This window comes from Trachemys scripta, chromosome 4, assembly GCF_013100865.1.
Source record: "Trachemys scripta elegans isolate TJP31775 chromosome 4, CAS_Tse_1.0, whole genome shotgun sequence".
NCBI lineage: Eukaryota > Metazoa > Chordata > Testudines > Emydidae > Trachemys > Trachemys scripta.
Genome location: NC_048301.1, coordinates 6,872,843 through 6,896,134, shown reverse-complemented (window position 1 = coordinate 6,896,134; position 23,292 = coordinate 6,872,843). Strand labels below are relative to the sequence as shown.

Genomic DNA, 23,292 nt, shown 5'->3' with positions numbered 1-23,292 from the left:
GGCTGTTTCATTGCCGTATAGACTTCTCGGCTTGGACTGGAGGACCCCACAGGGTGGGAAGGTCCCAGAGCCCAGGCTGCAGCCCAGGCCTGAACATTGATGCCACAATGAAACAGCCCTGCAGCCCAAGCCCCGCGAGCCCGAATCGACTGGCATGGGCAGGCCAGGGGTTTTACTTTGCTTTGTAGACAGACCCTTAATTCCCCATCTGTAAAATGAGAACAATATCTGTCTTTTCCGTTTAGACCGAGAGCTCTTTAGTATCCTCTCTTACTGTGTTTGTACAGTGCTCAGTATGATTTGGGCCCCGTCAGTTGGAACTTCTAAGTGCTGTCATAATGCAAATAACAAAGGGCAGGAAGGACTGTTTTGAGGTGAGATTTGAAAGAATGTTTGTTCTGTGGGGGGAGTAGAAGACTGTTTCAGCCTTAGAGGTGGGGCTGCATGAAAGGAGAAAAACCAAAGATTAAGAGACAGAGAGAGAAATGGAGCAGTTAGAAGCAAGGAAGCGATGGGGTACAAACATGAATAGGGAAATTAGGTGACTGATTGTTTTGTAAGCTTCTGTATGCTGACTGGTACTGCATTTCTTATGTTTGGGCAGGAGCGAGTTCAAAAGACATTTCCTCATCCAATTGACAAGTGGGCTATTGCTGATGCACAGTCTGCTATAGAGAAACGAAAACGAAGAAACCCTCTCCTCCTACCTGTGGACAAGATACATCCCCTATTAAAGGTATTTTAGATAAGTCTAAGAGTTAATTTTTACTTTATGCTATGTTTTGCTTGTTTAGCATAGTACCTTTAAATATTTCTTTTTAATTTGTGTGTAAACTATCATAGAAAAGACCAATCCAGATCAGTTTCTGATGTTGATTGGAAGAGTAAAACTAGCTATTTTAGTATACTGTATTTACGTAAATGTAGCACTAAACCAAACTTTTGAATCTCTCTTTTGGTAGACTTCATTTATTAAAGTACAATTCTACTCTGAAAAGTTAAGGACATAAAAAAATGGTGTCACCTTACCTCACATACCTGCTCCCTTTATGTATTCAGAGTTCTACCGGTCACCTTTAGTATCTGCATTTACTGCATTTTATTGGCACTGTCGAGCCAAAATAGCTAAGAGTGATAGAGCTGGATACTAGTCCTTGAACATTAACAACAGAAATGTTCACTGAATTCCAAGCAATTACATTTGTGCAGCCCTGTTGGAGTCAAAAGGTGTCACTGAGGCATAATTGGACACCAGTAGGTTTTCCAAGGCAAAACAGAAGTCCTAATTTGAACTACAAAACATTTATGGGCGGGAGGGTTTGAGAAGGAAAGTAGCCAAATTGACTCTCAGATCCCAGGTTGTGTGTGTAGAGCTGGCAGGTAAATTTTACTTTCAAGCTAAGCAATTTTGATATGGAAATTATTGAGTCACAAACATTTAACCGCCCAATGTTATTTGTAGTGTCATTTTTCTTAGCAGAACACATTTCCCACTTTCAGATCAGTGCGGCTGTAGCAATAGCTGAATTAAGTTCACTTCATTGCATGTGTAAATGGAAGAGGTTTAGATATCCCTTCCTCAGCCTTCCTTCCCATAGCCTTAGGAAAAGGAAAGTAAGTAGATATTCCTTTACTCATTCATGCTTGTTCCATGTCACCAAGGGTCAATAAGTGACAAGGAAGTTCTAAATAAAGAGACCACAGAAAGAGCGAGGAAATAAAAGGCTATTGCTTTTCGAACATTGTAGTTTATTGATGGCTTACATTGAGTAATTTACAAGTATACTTTAGAAGGGAGCTATTAAAGATTAGCAAGTTTTGGGAAGCATTTCTGAGCTGTATATAGAATACGATATTATTTATACAGTGAAATGTAGCTGTAGTTAAGATATTTAGTAATTAGCCTTCTGAATAAGGGCCATATTTTTCTAAGTAAAGAAATAACTGGTACTGCAACATTGACATGCTTAGTCTTCAGTTTAGTAAGTTAGCTTCTTAAGGTCAAGGCAAACAATTTATTTTTTATTTTTTGTAATTTGTGTCAAAGTGCTCATTTGCTTTGAAGGGAACTAGGTTTGTTACACGTTCAGGGACACCTTACTGCTCAATTTCTAGAGTAGGCGTGGCTCTTAAAGGTACATCTCCTTTTCCCGTATTTAGAAATTTGTTAGAAATCTCTGCTTGGAAATATTATTTAAATACAAAATTATGTACCAGCATGTGAAGATGCGCTCTTTAAAAAACATATGGTGACATTCTTTTATATCACTGCAAATTACTTTAAAGGGTTTAAAAAAAAATTAAAACTGTTGTGCTATAATATGTACAGTTCTAAGAAAGAATTAACTGTCTAAAGTTCTTATGGTTTGTCTAACACAGCATTTCTCAAATACTGCCACTGTGGCCACATATGGCCACCAGGGGCTTTTCTTGCGGCCACAGCCCTGGGCAGTGATTGGGGCGGGGGTAAAGCAGTGGTTCCTCCCCCAGGGTCGCCAGCAGGGGTTGGACCCTGCCTGGTCGCCCCTCTGCCCCCCCCCCCCCCCCCCCCGAGACACACATGCTGGAGGAACAGGCAGCTAGTGAGTTCCCCACCTTCCTGGGGACAGTAGGGTCGGGCTCCAGCCCTGGCATGGCAGGCAGCAGGCTCTGGCCATGGAGCTCCAACCCCCGGCTGTGGGGCTCCCCTCCCTCCATCACCCTGGCCTCCGCCAGCCCATCATGCATTCCCCCCGTCTCCCAGTTCCCCCCTGTCGACCTCCCCATCCAAGGCTTAATTCGTCCCCGGGCTTGCCAGGACTGAGTAAGTCTACTGCTGTGAAAAGTGATATTTGTATGTTTGCTAATACACCTCTACCCCAATATAACGCGACCCGATATAACATGAATTCGATATAATGCAGTAAAACAGTACTCCGGAGAGGGTGGGGTGGGGGCTGTGCACTCCGGCGGATCAAAGCAAGTTCGATATAACGCGGTAAGATTTTTTTGGCTCCCGAGGACTGCGTTATATTGGGGTAGAGGTGTATCACTTTTCACAGCACAGACTTACTAGCTAGCCAATCTTTTTTAAAAAGCAAACAAAACAACAACAAAAAAGACAAGAACTTTCAGAACACCTTATTTGTGTTTCTGTTTTGGTCCAGTAAAGAGTAGAGAGTACTGTACATTATTTTTATTATTGAGTCTTCAAAAAGATTCAATAAATTACAATGATTTAGACATGTATATGTGCATATTTATTTATTTTTTCCTAAAGTTAATTAAGAATTTTAGGAAAAATTGTCAGCGTGGCTACCAACAAGAATTGGTAGCCACAGTTTGAGGCCACCAAAAAAAATTGTTGTGAGAAACCCTGTTCTAACATATCCTCACATCAAACTTAATGGCAGGAAAAATTGTTTGGCTTTCGCTTCTTAACTAGTAGTGCCACTGGTTAAATTTGAAGAAACCATGAAAGCCTGGAAGTTCAATTTCTTGGGCATACTGTTGATTTTTCAAGTGAGATTTTTTTAAAGCATAGGTTTATCCTGAATTAGTTTTACAATATCCACTGATTTTTCATCTTTAAGTCAAGGTTTATCCTTGTTGTCAGTAGCTACCGGTGTGGTGCTCTGCTCTTTTCGATGATGATAACAGTTAGCTGCGTGCATGTTCCCTCTGTGCTGCCCCAGTTCTGCGCAGATAGCTGACACAGCAGACCCCGAGAAAACCCCCAAAGCCCACAGACTTTAGTAAGGTACGAAGGAACCCGAGTCAGGTTTATTGTCAAACGAAGCACAGTAATAGTTTCCCGTAGATGCTACAAGACATACTACGAATTTGTGCCCCCGCAATGGACCGGCTCAGTCAGTGGTGGGACTTTCCACTGCCCCCTAGGCCAGACAAAGATGTGCACTCTGGGACCTACTTTTATACAGTTACAGGACAGATTACTCATCCCTACTGACGTGTTGAAGTACAGCCCCTTGACTCATAGAGGGCTATCTCCCTCTTTGACCATGTCGGTTCAAACAGATCTATCCATCATGTTGTCCTTTTGACCCTGTCTTTAATATGCACCTGCCTGTTCCTTGTTATCGCTGTGGAGTGTTCTGATGCTATCTTGGCACAAGTTCCTCTTATTAGCACTTACGTGTGGATGCACCTGCTTCTAGCAGCCCTCTTCTTGCCAACTTCTGAGTGGGGCCTGCCTCTGGCTCACAGCCCAGCTTTTGCTTAGCAATGCCTGGAAGTACTTTGGTTTAGGCATCAGACTGGGCCTCTGACAGAAGAGTTTGTTTCAAGGCCTTATCTTACTACAATCCTGAATTAGTTTTACAATATCCACTGATTTTTCATCTTTAAGTCAATCTTTAAAAATGCAAAAGTTTCTCCCTATTAAGATATTATGTGGGTCTGTTTCTCTCCATGCTTCATATTTCCTTGGGATTGGGGGGGTTGCCCCGTTGCCCGTGGCGGCTTGGAGCTCCAGGGTACCCTATAGCTCCCTGCCCCTGCGAGCAGTGGGGGACCCTACAGCTTCTGCCCACCACAGGCTGAAGTCACAGAGGTCGCTGGAAGTCATGGATTCTGTGACTTCCGTGACTAAATCATAGCCTTACTCGTTACACCTGTAAAATCAGCTAGTGGGCAAATGTATAGGACCGTAGTAGCTGGTTTTAAATGATGCATCCCAAAATATATGATGGCATGATACAAGATTAATGATATTACTAAAATGCACAAGCCTATCTGTATTTAGTCATGATGGTCCTATCACAAATATGTATCAGGCAAAAGGTGTGGGGTGAAGTAAACCCTCAGCAGAATATGAAAAATATCATCCTGTTTGAAATGTTTTCAAAAGTGGAATAATGTCTTCCCTGTTTTTCTCTTCTACTCCACTTTCTTTTCTCCCAAAGCTTAATTAACCTCTTCATATTAATTTGAGTGTAAGTATGTGATTTCTTCGGTTGCACACATGTTTTGTCTGAACACTTCACTTAATTCCTATTTAAGGTGATATAAAATGGCCACCCTGGGTCAGACCAATGGTCCGTCTAGCCCAGTATCCTGTCTTTCGACAGTGGCCAAATGTTCCAGGATAATGGATATGCTAACGCAAGGGGGCAAGAGCCTGCAAGAGATTAAGAGCATACCATTTTTAATTCTGTGAAAGGTGCGCACACATTTTGCATTAAAAATATAAAAGGAAGAATCCTTTTTTTCCCTTCATTTTCCATATGTAGGCTCTCATCCCTCAAGGATGTAGGCGTACTTAATTTTAAGCACATGAATGGTCCCACTCAAGTCATTTAATTTTAACGGGATTTGAAAAGCCACGTTTCTGTAATAGGCAAAGTGTGACAGTGGCGTGTTTCGAAGATCTTCCTTGGTGAATATTGTTGGCCACCGACTCCCGTTTTCTGTTCTGTGTTCTGGCTCTTGCAGCTGCGTTTTAGCTGGTAACTCAAAGCAAAGATCCTTTTGGTAAAAATGCTAATATCTTACTTTTCAAATATAGTGCTCAATGTCAGAATAACTTTCAGGCATAAGTATGATTTTACTGTGTTTTGTTTTTAATTTGCAGGAGGTTCTAGGCTATAAAGTAGATTATCATGTCTCTCTTTATATTGTGGCTGTTTTGGAATACATCTCAGCTGACATTTTGAAACTGGCTGGAAATTATGTTTTCAATATACGACACTTTGAAATCTCCCAGCAAGACATTAAAGTGTCTATGTGTGCTGATAAGGTAAGAAATAATTGATTTGCTATAGTGATGTTTAAAAACATTGTCCTTTAGTTCCCAACTGCATCATCCTGTTATGATTATCATTATTATAACTCCTCTTTGTAATGGTAGATTCTCCACTCTATGTGGTTTAGGAAAAAAGTCTTTCTAGTTTCATCTTTATTAAATTGTTCAGAAATCTTTTTTGTTGAATTTCAGTTATCTTCATCATCAGGCAAAAGATTTTGCAAGATGCCTTCTGTTCTTCTGAACCCATCTTTCGCAAATCCTAACTTGTTTTCCTGCTGCACTAAATTATAAAAAACCACAGCATTGGCAATTGATCCTGCCAAAGTTTCAACATTGCTACCTCGTGATTTTTATTACAGAAAGTGTTGTGTTAAATACAGTTCACTAGTTTTTGAACAAATTGAGACCATTGAGTTTGAATGAAGGATAGAAATCAGATTTGTATAAAAACTTGACTTTCACTCTTTACTAGGTTTTGATGGATATGTTTGATCAGGATGTTATTGGTTTGGTTTCGCTGTGTGAAGATGAGCCCTCTTCTTCAGGTGAACTCAATTACTATGAGCTAGTGAGAACTGAAATTGCAGAAGAAAGACAATATCTACGGGAGTTGAATCTGATAATAAAAGTGTTCCGGGAAGCTTTCCTGTCTAATAGAAAGTTGTTCACACCTTACGTAAGTCCCTTTTTAATAGATTACTGTTTTAATGCTTAAATACTTGCATATCCATTTTCAACCGCAACTTAGCAAATTGACATTGGCTGTAGCAGAGTAGGTGAAATTTGGCTTGAAGTATCCTAGTGTATAACGGAAGTGGTGACTGGTGCCTGAAATAAGAGGGAGGGACTGCAGGTAACAGTCTTAGATGAATATTCTCAGACCAAGGTTTAGAAAGCAAGGTTCCCTGTTAGATGCAAACAATAGTTATAGTGCCAGATGGTCATGTGGGTAGAAAATCTGATCCTTATGCAATTATGCACCTGCACTTTACCAGGCAAGCAGCATAGCAGCAGGTGGAGGAGCTGGGGTTCCTAGGAACGAGTGTACTAGGAAGAGGGGCTGCAGATGTCTCTCAAAAAGAGGAAGATGTGAAACCTTGGTAATTTACCTTAATTGACAGGGAAAGGGGGGAATTGATAAAGGGGTGGAGAGAGATTTGGGGGCTAAGGTGTGGGCAGGGAGAGATGGGATGAGTTCCTGAGCATTGGATGGAGTGGGGCAAGGCTGGAGGTAGCAGGAGAAGCCAGTGATGTCATTCAGAGGTTGGAGTCAAGAGAAGGGTACTTTCCAGATGGTGGGTTGGGGAAGTCTGCCCAGAGGGGGGTGTGAGATACGGGACAGTAAAAGCAGGACTTGAAAAAGGAAGCTGCCACTTCCCTCTCCAAGCCCAGCTGGTATTCTGAAAAAGTGACTGCATAGCTTTGATCATAAAGTTTTGTCATTGAGACCTGAGCTGGGGGCTGTTTTTAAATTTTCACTTCAGTTTAAGTTCAGAGACAGAAAAGAGCAAGGAGGGTGATGGAGGGGAAATAATGACAGCTATAAACTGCCCCTCCCATCCTGATTGTGGCCTGTTAGTGTACAGGCTAAAAAAGTTGGACCCCATTGTCCTACCCAATGAATAACCCATAGCCTCTCTCACAAGAAACACTGCTCTCGAACGCTGGATTGGATACTGCACCATGCTCTTGGACATTTAAAAGTAAAAATCGTGCGATGTTGGATCGAAGTGAATATGCCCAAGCATGACCGCTCAGCCTGAATTGATGCCTAGAACTTGACTTCCTTTCCCCTCTCTTTCTATTGTCTTGTACCTATTTAGGGTATGTCTACACTGCACGTTCCTTGTGGCGGCATGTAGAGCAGAGGCACTGCATAGACATGTAGACAGTGAGGCACTGCTTAGGCGAGTAATAACAAACCTGAATCCTGTGGGTATACCCTACATGGCTCTCTCTACGCCCAAGCAGTGCCACTTCCGTCTGCACTGCTACCTCCACGCTGCTGGAGCTTTTTCCTGCTGCAGGGAAAGGCTCTGGCATGATGGAGGTAGCACAAAAAAGCTCCAGCAGTGAGGAGAAGCTCCAGCAGCGTGGATGCAGCCTGTTTTCACTGCAGCGTGTAAGCAACGTGTGCCCCACACCCTGCTGCCAGTGTAGACAAGGCTTAGATAGCTCACGCTTTGTTTGAAACACTTGGATGTCTGCAAAAGAGTAAAGGAAATGGTAACAAATATTACTAAAGCATAACTTTTGTTTTCTCAGGATATCGATACGATCTTTAGCAACATTTCAGATATTCATGAATTGACTGTGAAGCTTTTGGGGTTGATTGAGGATACTGTTGAAATGACAGACGAAAGTAGTCCTCATCCTTTGGCTGGCAGCTGCTTTGAAGATCTGGCAGAGGTGAGGTTCTAAAATCACTTCATAGGAATAGTTTGTATCTTCATATTAAGCTAGTGTCCATGAGGTTCTGAACAGAGAATGATGATAGGGCAGTCATACAGAGCAATCTAGATTGCTTGGTAAGATGGGCCCATTCAAACCTGCCTTTTAATACAGACAGATACAAGGTCATGCATCCAGAAACAAAGAATGCAGGCCATGCGTGCATAATGGGGGGCTGTGTCTTGGAAAGCAGTGACTCTGAAAATGATTTAAGGGTCATAGTGGACAAGCCGCTCACCATGAGCTCCAAGTGTGATGATGTGACAAAAAGGGCTAATGCAATCCTTGGATGCATAAACAAGAGAGTAGGAGTGAGGAGGTGATTTTACCTCTGTATTCGGCATTGGGGAGACAGATGCTAGAATACTGCATCCAGTTCTGGTGTCAAAATTTTAAACAGGAGGTTGGAAATTTGGAGAGAGTGCAGAACGGAGCCACAAAAATTATTTGAAAGTTCCTTACAGTGAGAGACGTAGGGCTTATCTACACGGGGACATTCAGGAAAATTAATCTGAATTACAGTGTGATTTTTTTAAAGTGGATTAGCAAAACCGCATTAAACCTGTGTGGACACTCTTAGGGCTTGTCTTCACTACCAGGCAGATCGATACTGCTGCCATCGATGCAGCGGGTGTCAATTTAGCAGGTCTAGTGAAAACCCACTAAATTGACAAGAGAGTGCTTTCCGTCGACTCTGGTACTCCAGCTCCCTGAGAAGAAGAGTAAGGTAAATTAACCGGATTGCGTCTCCCATCGACGCAGCGCAGTGAAGACACCAGGATAAGTTGACCTAAGCTACGTTGACTCCAGCTATGTTATTCACATAGCTGGAGTAGCATAACTTAGGTCCACTTACTCCGGTAGTGAAGAAAAGCCCTTATTCAGAATTCAAGTGACAATAATTTGGTTTAGCTTAATTCACTTTCAGAATTAAACTAGGGGCTGGTCTACACTAGAAATTTCTTCCTTGAGTGATGGTCCCTATTGTATTTCATTGAGGGTGATGCGCATGCGCTCGGAGCTGGAACTTTTCAAAGTAGCAGTGTACTCCAGTCTGTATATGCGCCCTTGCATTGCCTTGTGGTTTCACCTGAGGCGATAAAGGGCAGGGCAGACTGACTGCATCTTTACTTCCTTCTCACCGCCTCATGGTCCGGGTCAGAGTTTCTGCTGTCTTTTCATCTTTGGTGACATATTTTCCAAACTTTTCTCCATAAAAACCTGTTTTTTATTCTTTATTTAGTTGGGATCTTGTTTTTTTGTAGTAGTTTTCTTATTTCTGAAAGTTTCATAGGATTAAAGACTGGGGAAGCCACTCTGTTTGGCAGGAAACCACCAGTCTGCTTCTGTCCCCCCCCCCCCCGCACCCATATCTGGGTATAATTAAAATAATTCATTTTAAATAATAATAATAATTAATGGAGATATCCCATCTCCTAGAACTGGAAGGGACTATCGAGTCCAGCCCCCTGCCTTCACTATTAGGACCAAGTACTGATTTTGCCCCAGATCCCCAAGTGGCCCCCTCAAGTATTGAACTCACAACCCTGGGTTTAGCAGGCCAATGCTCAAACCACTGAGCTATCCCTCCCCCCGGGTACTGGAGTTAGTTAGGATTTTGCTTGGTTTTCAGTAGTAATTTTCTTGTTTCTGAAAATTCTGTAAGTCACAGGACTCAGGACACCGCCTCGGCGGTTCCCAACCAAACAATACCGCCTCCTCCCTCAGATTTCCTCCAGCACCCATGTCTGAGTACTGGAGTATGATGAAGAGGCTGGGATTCAAAGTCTGGGCTTCCTGCCCTCATTTGTTCTCCCTCACCTAGGAGCACCAGCGTTGTCTTTACTGCTTGGGTGAAGCTCAGACTGCATCCAGGTGCAGCATCTGTCTCTCCTTCCCGTAGTAGGAAGAGATACTAAAACATAAGCCCTTTTATGAAAGGCCTGGTATAAGGCAGGACCTACTCACAAAATTTGGCAAGATCAGGGCTGATATTGCAAAAATACACATTCCTAAGAAGTGCTAGTCACAAAGTGCTCATGCAAACACATCCTGATATCAGATGGTACCAAGACATCCCAATAACAAGGATGGTACAAAAACATTCCCCAAGAATAACAGAAACACACTGACCCCTCCTAAAAGAAGGTCAGGATAACAGTACGTAATAAAAATGTTTTAATCAAACCAACATATACAAAATGGTGGGTAATAACTAGCGACATCAGGGGGCAGTAACTATGTCAAAGGGGCAGTACTAACTTGTTTGTACTGGGATATAAAGATGTATCTCAAAGGGAGTATCTTTGGCCAGCCTAGGGAGCAGTGAAAAGTCCCGCCACTGACTAAGCTGCATCCATTGTCACGGGCATACATGTCTTAGTATCCTCGTAGAGTCCGCCAGGTGCTATTACCGTGCTTCGTCGACAATAAACCTGGCCCGGCACCTTCGCTAAAAACCAAGTCTGTGAATTTATTGGGCAATTTAATTGAGGTTTGCTATTTGCGCAGAGCTGGGACAGCACATTACGCAGCCAGCATCTGACCACATTGTCCTGCCCGTACGTAGGAAGTCAGAGCCCTTTGACTTGAGTGCCTTATGGAAGTCACCACGGGGCCACAATTGGATCCTGGCTGGGGAAACCCCCTGTAGCCTGAATAACCCAAGAGTGCACCTCCTGCTGCAAAGACCTAGCCCAGCTTCGTTGGTACCAGTGCTACAGACCCCGGGTCGGGGCCTAGCCATGAGTCACAGAAGCATGCACTTAGCATGGCAATAAGTCTTCCCCCAGGTCTAAGAGGGATGCCGTGCTGTCCACTAGTTCCGGCCAAGCAGGGGCACCATGTTCTAAGACCCACAGCAGTGACAAAAAGTCACATTGCTCACTGGACCTGCTGATCTTCGTTATGGACCTGCACGGCCTGGCATCGGCCCACTGGCATCTAGGGAATCGCTGGTTCTGAAACTAGTAACCTTACCGCCCTGTCCCATCCATAGATTGGGTGCCATTGATTCCAGGGAGACTCTCAGCTGCTCCTGGGCCTCATGAAACTCTTTGTCCTGGAAAAAATGCAGTCTCCACGTGTCCTGGTACCCTCACCTACCAAGAGGGCACTATCCCCCATATCGGATCTGCCACCTTCTGGCCATGTTCATACAACATTGCTGGCTTCATCAGCGCTGCCACTGATTCAGGACTTCAGTTCCTCCTCAGAATCTGAGGGCCCAGACATCCTGTATTGGCCAACACTTCTGTTCTGAGGACATGTCTATCAGGATATGGAGGGATTTAAGTCATCCTCCCCAGATGAGACTGTGTTGTCGATCCCCTCTCCGAACTACCGCCGTCAGTTTCAAGAGCTGCTATGTAGGATAGCTCATGCCCTTGAGATACTATTGGAAGAGATGCAGGACAAGCAGTGCCATCTACTAGACATTTTGCACGCATCAGTACTGGCCAGGGTCAACAAAGACATTCTCCAACCGGCATGCACTGTGTGGCACGCGCGCACACGCATGCACACACACACACGTCAGAGTTTCTATTGAGTGGGCTAAACAATAGCACCCATGCTCCACCCCCATTGACAAGGAGGGCAAGAGATTGGATCTTATGGGCTGAAAGGTGGTGTCCTCAGCTCGCCTCTAGTTCCAGATCTCAAACTACCTGGCACTAATGGCCAAGTACGAATTCCTACACTATGGACAGATGGTGAAATTCATGGATAAGCTGCCTTCATAGGATTGTTCTGAATTCCAAGCAGATCTAAAGGAAAGTTGGTTGCTAAGTCCATACTTCAGGCTGCGGTGAATTCAGCAGACACATCCTCGCCCATTTTGGCAACTGGAATCATCATGAGGAGGGAATCCTGGTTACACTCCTCAGGTTTCCCTAGAGAAATACAGAACACAATTGAAGATCTGCCCTTTGATGAATCACACCTCTTCAATCAAAAGATAGATGATTCCTTGTAGTCGCTAAAAGCTTCTAAAGCCAACTTGAAATCCTTAGGTATATACACGTCATTTCCAGAGTGAAAGTTTTATTGCCCACTGCCTGCACAACGTTACAGAACTTCCCGGTTCTACCACCAACGGGCCACAAACCTCCCCAGAAAGGTCCTAGGGCCCACAGTCCATCCACCTGTTCCGACAGTGCAGTCCTCCACACATCACGCTCATTTTGCGCTTAAGTGATATTTCTGAGCTCAACTAGCGAGCCATCAACCACCCCTTTCGGGGGCTGTCTCAAACTCTTTCTGCCGGTGTGGAGCATGATTACAACGGGCAAGTGGGTCCTGGACGTCATTCAATGTGGCTATGCCATGAAGTTTATGGCACTATCTCCTTCATATCCCCCACCCTGATTTCGTTCCATGGATCACTCTCACTACAGTGTTCTTACCCTAGAGTGGATTCCATCCTCTCCAGTTTTGGTTCCCTCTTCTTCTCCGCATATCGAAGCATCCTCCACCCTTACTACCAATGTTTCCGAGTCTACTCACACAACGCAACGGCAGGCTCAGACACCCCAACCTAAGGGTGCTCCACCTGACAGCTTGGTTTTTGGATGGACACCTCCATTAGCGCAGGAGTGCTCGCCGGTGGTCCAATACATCCTCTCCGATAGCAGAAAGTATTCGACAAGGCAATCATACCACGCCAAGTGGCTCATTTCACTGCCTGGGCCCAACACAGAGGGCTTGCCCCCGAGGCTGTGGGCATTCCCATGCTATTAGACTACCTTCTCTCTCTGAAGGCCTTGGGACTTGCCCTCAGCTCCATCAAAGCGCACGTAGCGGCCATTAGTACCTTCCACCCTCCTATGGAGGGGCATTCCCTCTTCACCCACCCCTTGACTGCCAGATTCTGGAAAGGCCTTGTATGCAAATACCCTCCCATCCAGACTGTTGCTTCTCAGTGGGACCTCAACCTGGTCCTCACAGTACTAAGGGCCCCCTTGCACTCCCATCCCTTCAGTCTCTGGCCTCCTCTCTTTTCTCTCTAAGAAAGTAACTTTCCTGGTTGCTGTTACTTCTGCAAGGAGGGTTGGTGAACTGGGGGCTATGATGGCAAACCCCCCTTTCACCACATTTCATAAGCACAGGGTTTCCCTGTGCCTGCATCCCAATTAATCCATACACCTTCCCATCATCTTTCCCAAACCGCACACCTCAAATGAGGAACGGTGGCTTCACTTCCTCGATGTACATAGAGCCCTGGCCTTTAATCTACAAAGCCTTTCCGGAAGTCTTCAAGATGTGTGGTCCCTATATGTATTCCAAACCCACCCTCCTTCCCCTCTGCTGTGGATTTGATAGGTCTGCGGTGGAGAAGGAACTAAAGAGACAGTTAGTCTCGCCCTGCCCTTTATCGCTTGGGCGAAACTACACGGCAATGCAAGGGTGCATGCGTGGACCGGCCGATACAACTACTTGGAAAGTATCCTCAGACCCAGAGGAAGTGACAGCTACCAAAGTGGAACTGAAAGAGTCAGCATTCGCTACCACACTCCAAGAGCAGTTAGTGAAAGAGGCAACTAAGGGGACGCTGTCAAAACTGGCGCCATCAGTTTTGATGCCCTCAACACCAGTGACCTCAGTGCTGACACCTTCAACATCAGAGCCTGTGCCCCAGGAGCAGAAGGACGACACTGAAACAATCCTGCATAGACCGTGAGCTCCAAGCAACACATGGGATCATCCCACAAGGAGACTGTGAAACTTAATTCCAAGAAAAGAGTCCCTAAGTCTGCCAAGGTGGGAATGGCACACAGTGAAGAACCTTGGCACCAACCCAGAACCCATATTGATACCCTCAACCAAACTGAGATGCCTCGCTGGGTGGCCAACCCTCACACCTTATTCATGAAATATAATTTCCTTACCTGAAAGAGGGTCTCTCCCTTCTTGTCAAAGATTCACCCAGCTCACAGGAAGTACTTGAGATTCACAGTGAGGCCAAATCACTGCCAGCAAAAGGTACTATTATTCAAACACTCCACAGCACTGAGTCTCTTTACAACCTGGCTAACAGAGGTTGCAGCATACCCGAGGAGGCAGGGCATCCATGTGTATGCTTACCTGCATAACTGTCTGGTCAAAGGCAGATCCCAGCATGAGACCGCAACAAACCTAGAGTATTCTCCCTTCCTGTTTGTCCGGAGGTCGTCCTAGTGAATTGTGATGCAGAGGATAGAGTTCATTGGAGTTATGATAGACTCCAGGTCAGAGTGGGCAAACCTATTAGAGTTCAGGTTCCTGTCATTGCAATCACTATTACTTGAGATAAGATCAGACTACAATGGTTACAGATTTGCCTTGGGTTGTTAAACCATATGCCAGCATGACATGTATGTGATGCTGCTTGCCAGACTTCACCCGAGGCTGCTACTTCTTAGGGTCAAATTCATCTGTTCCCCTCCAAGACATCAGATGGACAGTAAGGTTTTGGGGCCACCTCATATCGTTGCAGAGTTGACATGTGCTGGACCCCAAAAAATTAAGCAGAGGGGGTACTGTTTTTGTTCCTCCTACTCAACAAAGACTTCAGTCACAGATGCATCAGGCAAAAGTTGTGGAGCCTAGCTGGACCACCTGCGAATGCAAGGGATCTGGTTCCTGGAGAACATAGGAGTTCCCATAAACATCATGGAACTCAGGGCCATCAGGCTGGCCTGTGTGGTGTTCCTGCCTGTCCTCTGAAATTCCACAGTGTAGAACCTGGTGGATGCCACATCTGTGATGCACTGCATAAACAAGGAGATGCATGCTTCTCGCCCCTCTGCCTGGAGGCCATCAAATTCTAGATATGGTGCTAGCAACAGGGGTAACCCCAATGGCTCTTCACTTCCCAGGAGTCAGCATTGTCTTAGAGACTTCGTGAGAAGATAACCATGCCAGTCATGAATGGTCACTGCAGAGAGATGTTGTAGTGCCAGTATTCTATCATTGGGGGGTTCCTGTATTAAACCGGTTCACCACCAAGGACAGTAACACACTGTCATCTCTGTTCCAGGTTCATTGACCAGCATCTTCCTTCCTTTGTCTTTCCACCTATTCCCCCATCTTCCATGGTGATTTCCAAATTCAAGAGTCACAGCCACGATGATTCTCATAGCACCACATTGGTCGCAGCCATTTTGGTTGACAGACCTGCTATAGATGTCCATTCAGCCTCTGAACCAGCTCCCATAGTGCCTGGACCTGATTTTACAGCACCATGGCCAGATAGTTCATCCGGTCCTGAAGTCTCTGCACCTGACAGCCTGGATATTGGCTGGCTAAGTACTACGGTCAGGGGACTGCCCATGGCAACTCCAGGAGATGCGATTACGGAATAGAAAGACAACAACCACGAGAGAGATACCTCTCCTATCTCAGGATGGCTGGACAACAACCAAAGACAACAACCAGGAGGACTTAATTGTCAACTTGGAAAAGGTTCTTGATCTTGGTGGCCTAACAAGGCTTGGCTCCTATGCAAGTACCACAGATGCTTGACTACTTGCTGCATCTGAAACACTGATCTTTTGTTCAGCTCCACTAAGGTCCATCCCATTCTGATCTCAGTTTGCCATCTGCCTGTACATTTGTGCTCCATCTTCTCTCACCCAGTAGTGTTGAAGCTCCTCAAGGATGTGATGTATATTTACCCACTGGTCAAAGAGATGGCTCCTGCCTCAGAACTGTGTCATCCTGTCGAGACTCGGACTCAAAAGAAGGCTCTTTCTGAAAACAGTCTTCCTAGCTGCAAGCACTTTGGCCAGGAGAGAGTGAGCGAGCTCCAAGCACTTAGGGCTGATCTTCCGTACATGAAATTTCATAGGAAATCAGGTCTTGCAACGTGTGAGGCACATGAGCACCTACTGTGGGATCCACACTGACATTAGCTTAGAGAACCAAAGTTACTGTGGGGTAATCATTGTTTTCATATGTGTTAGAGAAGCCTTTTCAAAACATGACTTGTTGGTGATGGGATCGCTACTGGACTGTAAGTAAGAATTTGCCTCTTGGCTACCACCATTTCATTAAAATTTTTGTTAATGACAAATACAGTGATGCTGAGCAATGCTCACAATAGGTTTGTGCATGTATTAAAATATACATTAATGAATTATGGGATATACTGAGTTATATTATTTTTGAGTGAGCTGAAACTTTCTTGAAAAATCATGTTAAACATCAGAGCTCAATAAACAAATTGTACAGCTGAGCACAAAAGATGTCCTGCTCCTTTTACTGTATATACATAATTATTTCCTCCTTTCTTTAGGAACAAGCCTTTGATCCATATGAAACTTTGTCCCAGGATATTCTTTCCCCACGGTTTCATGAGCATTTTAATAACTTGATGGCTAAACCAGCTGTTGCACTACATTTTCAGGTAAGTATGAAATCTCACTCAAGAAATACCACATTTCTTTTTTGAGATTCATCCTATATTTCCTGTTCCCAATCACTCTTTGGGGTTGGGGGAAATCCTAGTGGGATCCTGGATCATGATTTCTCCTCAGATTAAGGTATTTGGGCTGCGCCTCTCTCTTTTTTGCAAATACTGGAGGCAGCTCAGACACGTCCGTGGGTCTTGGTCACTTCCCTTCAGCCCTTGTACTAGATTCTTTGCCTCCAGCAAAGCGGTGACATGGCATTCCTGTCTTTTCCATTGCCATCCCCATTTTTAATACCAAATCAATGAACAATGTTCTCTCTCTCTCTCTCCTTCCCCACCTACACCTTGTCCTTCATTCAGTGGTTGACTTTTTTCAGGGATCCATTCCTTAACAGGACCACCCACTGAGCTCCTTCCCTTGTTTATTTTCCCCTTCCCCCCCAGCATGGCAGATCCTGCTAAACAGTGCCTACAAATGGCTAAGAGTTCTTCATCTGGAAGGAGACTCAAAGGAGCCACAGAAGGAGAGCTCTGCCACAGTTGCTCCTATCCCACAGACCCTGCTTGGGCAAGGACTCAGTTTGGACAGCTTGTTAGGGTCTTTATGTCCCATCGTGCCAGCTGAGACTCCTCCCGAGACATCTCTTCAAGGGTGAGTCAGTCCTCTTCACCTTTTGGGACTCAATAAACAAGACCATCATTCTGCACCTGATGATTCCTTGGTCAGTGCAGTAAACCCCTTCTCCCCCCCTCCCCCCTCCCCAAAAAAAACCAACAACCCCCAAACAAACAAAAACGACCACCCATGGCCGGTCCACCTCTGTAGGGAAAAACTCTGGAGCCTTATCCCAGATACTCAGGTGAATCCTGAGTCACTTGGGAAGGAAGCTGGCATCCTCTCTTGACTCTTTCCCGCCCGCCCCCCCAATACTAAGAGTTGGACTGTGTTTGGGATGTTCCTTAGCATTTTGTCTCCATCAAATTGGAGTGAAGGCAGAAGAGGTATGGTCAAGCCTTGAAGTCCCATGAACAACCATGAGCTGCCTCTGGCAATTGCAGAAAGAGAGGTCCAGTCTAGATGTCTTAGACTGACAGATCATTTCCAGAAAGGAAAACATTGGATAAATACATTTCCATTCCACAGTTACTTAATTTTAAGGTGTGTCTTTGATATCGCTCTGCTTTTTTTCTGATCCAGGCTTAAAAAAGTTATGTTCCTTTCCCAGAATCCCTTGGAAATTCTTTCTCCTCCTCTTGTCTTCTGAGCTACTGCATTAGTTAACGGATCAAAAAGCAAAACCGCTTTAAAATCATTTTTGTTGATTAAATAAATATGTGAATCCCACAGTTACCACGACTAGTATTATCCCGTGTATTTAACAAGATCTCCTGATTTCTGTGGCATGTCAGAGCGGTAGATTAAGGCAGAATTTAAATATTTGGGCCTGTGGATCTAGCAAGGATCTGGAGGGAAAGACACGGTGCACTTTGAGATCTGGAGAGCAGGAGGTAGCATTGACAGAAGAGAGATGTGAGTGCCACAAACCCTTTTGCAGGGTGGTAGGAGGTGGGGTACTTGAATTTCTTGTGGGGTTCCCTTTGGTCCCATTGTCTCTGAGTCCCAAGTAGTCTGTAAGCTCTCACTGCATTCCAGCACCAAATTCTGCAGGAAATAGAAATTCCTTTTGTTACTTATAGTAAAATATCCATTAAAGAAGTGGGTTTGAGCATATCTGACTGATCATAATGTTTTTCAGGCTTTATGCCTTAATACCCTAACTTCCCAGGCATGACTGTGTGCTTTAGGTTTGTCTGCTTAGTCATGAATACAGTTTCACTGTAGAATTCTGCATGTTCTTAATTTTTGGCTTTTTGAGCTAGTGCTAATTAATAAGAAAAGGAAATGCATAACTAGTTTTTTGTGTAGATCTTAAAACCAGGTGACCTAGGCTTTCCTGAGGAATATTTTGTTAATGCAATGGAAATCTTGATTGAGGAAAAACTTAAGTATTGTGGCTGGTACTGAAGACATTGCTGAAGTATGAAGTCTGTTAAGGATAAAGGTCCACATGGCTTTGTGTGATCAGAGAGCTGTTTGTAAATTGTTTTGTAGTTAACATGTTCCAGCACATTGTATGTTGATTTGCTGTTTCTGGTTAAAATAGAGGTAATCACAGTGAAACTGATAAGTTGCCTATTTTATGAGGTTGCCACTGCAGATTCTCACCAAGGCAGTTGAGGATGCTGTATCTTGCAAGCCATGGGTGAATTTTTAATAGCAAACTAGGAGCATGTGTGCACTGTTCTGATCTGTCCTGCTTTTAAAAAATGTGCTTCCAGTATTTACAATGCACTCTGCCTCCTTGCCTACCATCTCACCACACCTTACTCATTCAAGCCCTTCTTAAGATTCACTGTATCTATATTTCTCACAAACAAATTAATAAAACTCTGGAAAAACCTCTCAACTTCTTCCCTCCTTTTTTTGGCTTATATGTGGTAATAATGCCACTTTTTTTTCCTTTTCAGTCTATTGCTGAAGGTTTTAAAGAAGCTGTACGGTATGTTCTTCCACGACTTATGCTGATCCCAGTTTATCATTGTTTGCACTATTTTGAATTATTACAGGTAAGACAGTAGTGCAGTTTCATATAAAGCATGAGTAATTTTAGTTTAACTAGGGGAGTTAATTTTTATTTACTGTGCATGAAGATAGGATATGAATATATCAGAGGGGTAGCCGTGTTAGTCTGGATCTGTAAAAAGCGACAAAGAGTTTTGTGGTACCTTATAGGCTAACAGACGTATTGGAGCATAAGCTTTCGTGGGTGAATACCCACTTCGTCAGACACATGGTCTGACGAAGTGGGTATTCACCCATGAAAGCTTATGCTCCAATATGTCTGTTAGCCTATAAGGTGCCACAGGACTCTTTGTCGATGTGAGTATAGTTAAGCATAAACTTTACAGTAGTGATTGCATGGTTAGAAAGTAAATTGATTGTTACAATATATTATCAATATTAAATCATGCAAAATTCAAACTACTCCAGTTCTCAAAGCGTCCATAAATCTTTGATTATTGCTTGTGTGCTGTGGCATGCTAGGTCTATTTTTTATTAAATTGAACTGGCATTCAAGTGAGATTTTCATTAATTTTACAGTGTGAATTGCTTTTAATTCTTTGTTTACTTTTATTTCATACATTTTCCTAATTCAGTAAAAGATAGTTCAACTCAATGTCTGGGCCTCTCAGCTCAAGGCAAGCAAATCCATCTTATTATTTTTGGAAAACTTGTGTTTCACACTCAGCAAAATCAGAATAATCTATTTTGACTATTCAGGGTTCCAAGTGGCCACGGCTGAGAAATAAATAAAGTAGAAGCTTTGAAAGCCTAGCACATTTTCCCCATAATGAGGATGGGAGAAGAGTACATCCACAACACTCCTTTTAAAAAAAAAATTTTTTTGGAGAGGCTTTCATATTTTGTACCTTAAAAAGTGAGGACATTCGCAAAGATTTATGGAATCCTGATTTAGTTGGTAGTTAAATTATATTCCTATAGCATTTTGTTTTCAATAGCTTTGTTACCAAGAACAAGACTGCATAGTTTGGAAACTGATGTGGATTTATAAATAATTCTGTGTGTTGGGAAATAAAGAGACATTACCTATACAAAAAGTAATCTGCGGGTATGACCAAAGATTACCTGTGTATCTAGTGCTTCTTATGTGCCCTGGCAAGGTAGTCCACACCGCAGCATATGTTTTTGCAGGTAACCCTGTTCATAGCACCTGATAAATAGCATAATAACAGTTGTGCATACCTCCATTTGTCTGTATTTGTTTGCTTCTGATTTGAGTTAATGGAGACAGGGACCCAGGCAGGATAGAGGGTCCATCAAAAGGCAGAAATACAACTCTTGTTGGGAGTATGAGATAAGCATTATAAATGAATAAACAAAGAACGGAAATGTGACTAGGGACAATGCGATATCTTGGCTATAGGGAGTGATCTTGGGACACTTGTAGCCTCAGAGATTTTTCATGATTGCAGACCATGTGCCAAAAATGTTTGCCCATCTCTGTTGTAGTAGAGATGGTGCTAAGAAATAGATTTGTAACACATTCGTGAACAAGTGAATGATTAATTAAACTATAAATATTTCATTTAAAGGAATGAAGTGATATTGGGTTATTTCTTAAATTTCATTATTGCATGAGTGCTAAGAATTTTTTAATTAAGCTCACAATTAAAAAGATTACATTACCTAAAATGTATTGCAGGGGTAGGCAACCTATGGCACACGTGCCAAAGGCGGCACGCGAGTTGATTTTCAGTGGCACTCACACTGACCGGGTCCTGGCCACCAGTCCGGGGGGCTCTGCATTTTAATTTAATTTTAAATGAAGCTTCTTAAACATTTTAAAAACCTTATTTACTTTATATACAACAATAGTTTAGTTATATATTACAGACTTATAGAAAGAGACCTTCTAAAAATGTTAAAATGTATGACTGGCACGCGAAAACTTAAATGAGAGTGAATAAATGAAGACTCGGCACACCGCTTCTGAAAGGTTGCTGACCCCTGATGTATTGTGTGCATATTGCAGTGGTATGGGGCTTGCCTTAGCATGCGGTCAGTTTGTATTGTCATGCAACTAATACAACCTTTCAGTTCTATATTGCTAGATGGTCTTTGTGTACAGTTCCAAGGATGTACTTAATATGTGTGGAAAGAAATAGCAAACTTTGCAACCTAAAACTTATCACATTGTAGCACTCAGACAAGTTAAAATCTACTTAACAGTGGAAAAAACTGAATGGAAACTCAGGTTAACAATATTGGGTTTTTCAAGTATTTAATTCTGTTAATGCGTAAGATTGTTAACATTTTTAAATGGTAGTTTAATTTTCACTCTTTATGCTGTTTACTTTTTGCAGTTCAGTCAACGTTAGATAACAAAAACATAATTGGTTTTACTTGGAGTCTCATGTCTTAGCACAGGGTTATAATGTTTGGGTTGCCAACAGCGTGTAGTAATGTTTAAATCTAAGTGGTTTCCTTTTATTTTTAATCTGTGAAAATATTTCTACTGTTACTAAGTTTTGAAACAACATTTTTAACCACCTAAATTTTTGTTCCAAACACCTGGGCTTTGTTGTGGTTAGAAGATGTAAATTGCCTTAATTATACTACACTTTGAATGCCTTCATGAAGTTTATAATTTTATTGAGTGAGACTTAAAAGATGAACAAAATACAAAGCATTCTTGATTCTTGGAGTAGCCTGACTTGTTTTAGGCTACATCTACACCACGGGGGGGGGGGGGTCGATTTAAGATACGCAAATTCAGCTATGCGAATAGCGTAGCTGAATTCGATGTATCGCAGCCGACTTACCCCGCTGTAGGGACGGCGGCAAAATCGACCTCTGCGGCTTCCCGTCGACGGTGCTTACTCCCACCTCCGCTGGTGGAGTAAGAGCGTCGATTCGGGGATCGATTGTCGCGTCCCAACGGGACGCGATAAATCGATCCCCGAGAGGTCGATTTCTACCCGCCGATTCAGGCGGGTAGTGTAGACCCAGCCTTAGTTGTTAGTTCAGAAGACATAAGTCTTCATACCACTAGCATCAATTGGCTATACTTTTGCGGGGTTTTTTTTTTTTTTTTTCCAGCCCTTGGTTTGGGGTCAGTACTAATAGACGTGTAAATACAGTGTTTGTTTCAAAGAAGAATAACCATAAGGAGAACTTAATCATTGACAGTTGTTCTCTTTCCCTCACAGCAAAATGCATTTTTTAATGTGACAATTCTCTGACATTTTTCGAATGTCTTTAAAATGTGAATACCTTAACCAGTTTAGTGGCCTGTGTGATGCAGGAGGTAAAACTGATTATCTTAATGTTCCCTTGCTGCCTAAAAAAAAAATTCTATGAATAGGCTATGTCTTAGTATTACGTTGAAATATGAAATCTTAGGCTCCAGTCCTGCAAAGACTTAAGCATGTGCATAAAATTATGCATTGAGTAGTCTCATTGAAGTCAATGGAAGTACTCACAGTGCATAAGGTTAAGTACAAACATAAATCTTTGCAAGATTAGGGCCTTATAGTGTTTAGACAGTTTTCAGCTACAGGATCTAGTGTTTAATTTAGTGTGGTGTTTTCACTTTGGTGTTCTGTGCATTTGAGGATTACATGCTTTATTTACAAACTTGCTAGATCTTATTTGTTTCATGATTCTAGAAGACTTGTTGCTATTTATATTCCAAAATACAAAATAGAGAAGGTACTTAAATCTTTTCTAGATAAGCTTGGTCTTGTCTTTCTAATCTCATAAGAGACTTTTTGTCTGTAGAGACTTTCAGCACACCAATAACTCCTGTTAATGCTAGTGGGAACTACATACACACACCCTCTGCATGAACGGAAGAACAGACTGTTGGGTATCATTAACTTTGTCTTTTACCTTTAAGTGTAGAAGCTTGTAAATAACTGCAGAAATATTTTGCTGGTGTTTTTTTTTTAAGTTTACATAAAATGCTCTTGTTTAAGTTATAACTTAAAAATAGATAAAGCCGCAAGATGATACATGGGCAATACTTTGGCAAATTTATTCTTGATTATAGGAAAAATCCAAAGCTTTTTTACTAAGTGTGATGCATTTTGATTTACATGCGAAGATGAACAGAGTACC

The 23,292-nt window shown here is 42.9% G+C and overlaps 1 protein-coding gene across 1 annotated transcript in view; it reads left to right on the top strand.

Moving 5' to 3' along the window:
- Window positions 1-23,292, top strand: part of SOS2 (SOS Ras/Rho guanine nucleotide exchange factor 2) — a gene marked incomplete at its 5' end in the record, with an annotated part of 72,657 nt that overhangs the window by 3,478 nt on the left and 45,887 nt on the right. Inside the window, 6 exon segments of the mRNA XM_034767911.1 lie at window positions 605-736; window positions 5,573-5,737; window positions 6,219-6,422; window positions 8,012-8,155; window positions 16,473-16,583; window positions 19,119-19,217. Of these exon segments, the coding sequence (XP_034623802.1) occupies window positions 605-736; window positions 5,573-5,737; window positions 6,219-6,422; window positions 8,012-8,155; window positions 16,473-16,583; window positions 19,119-19,217 (855 nt within the window).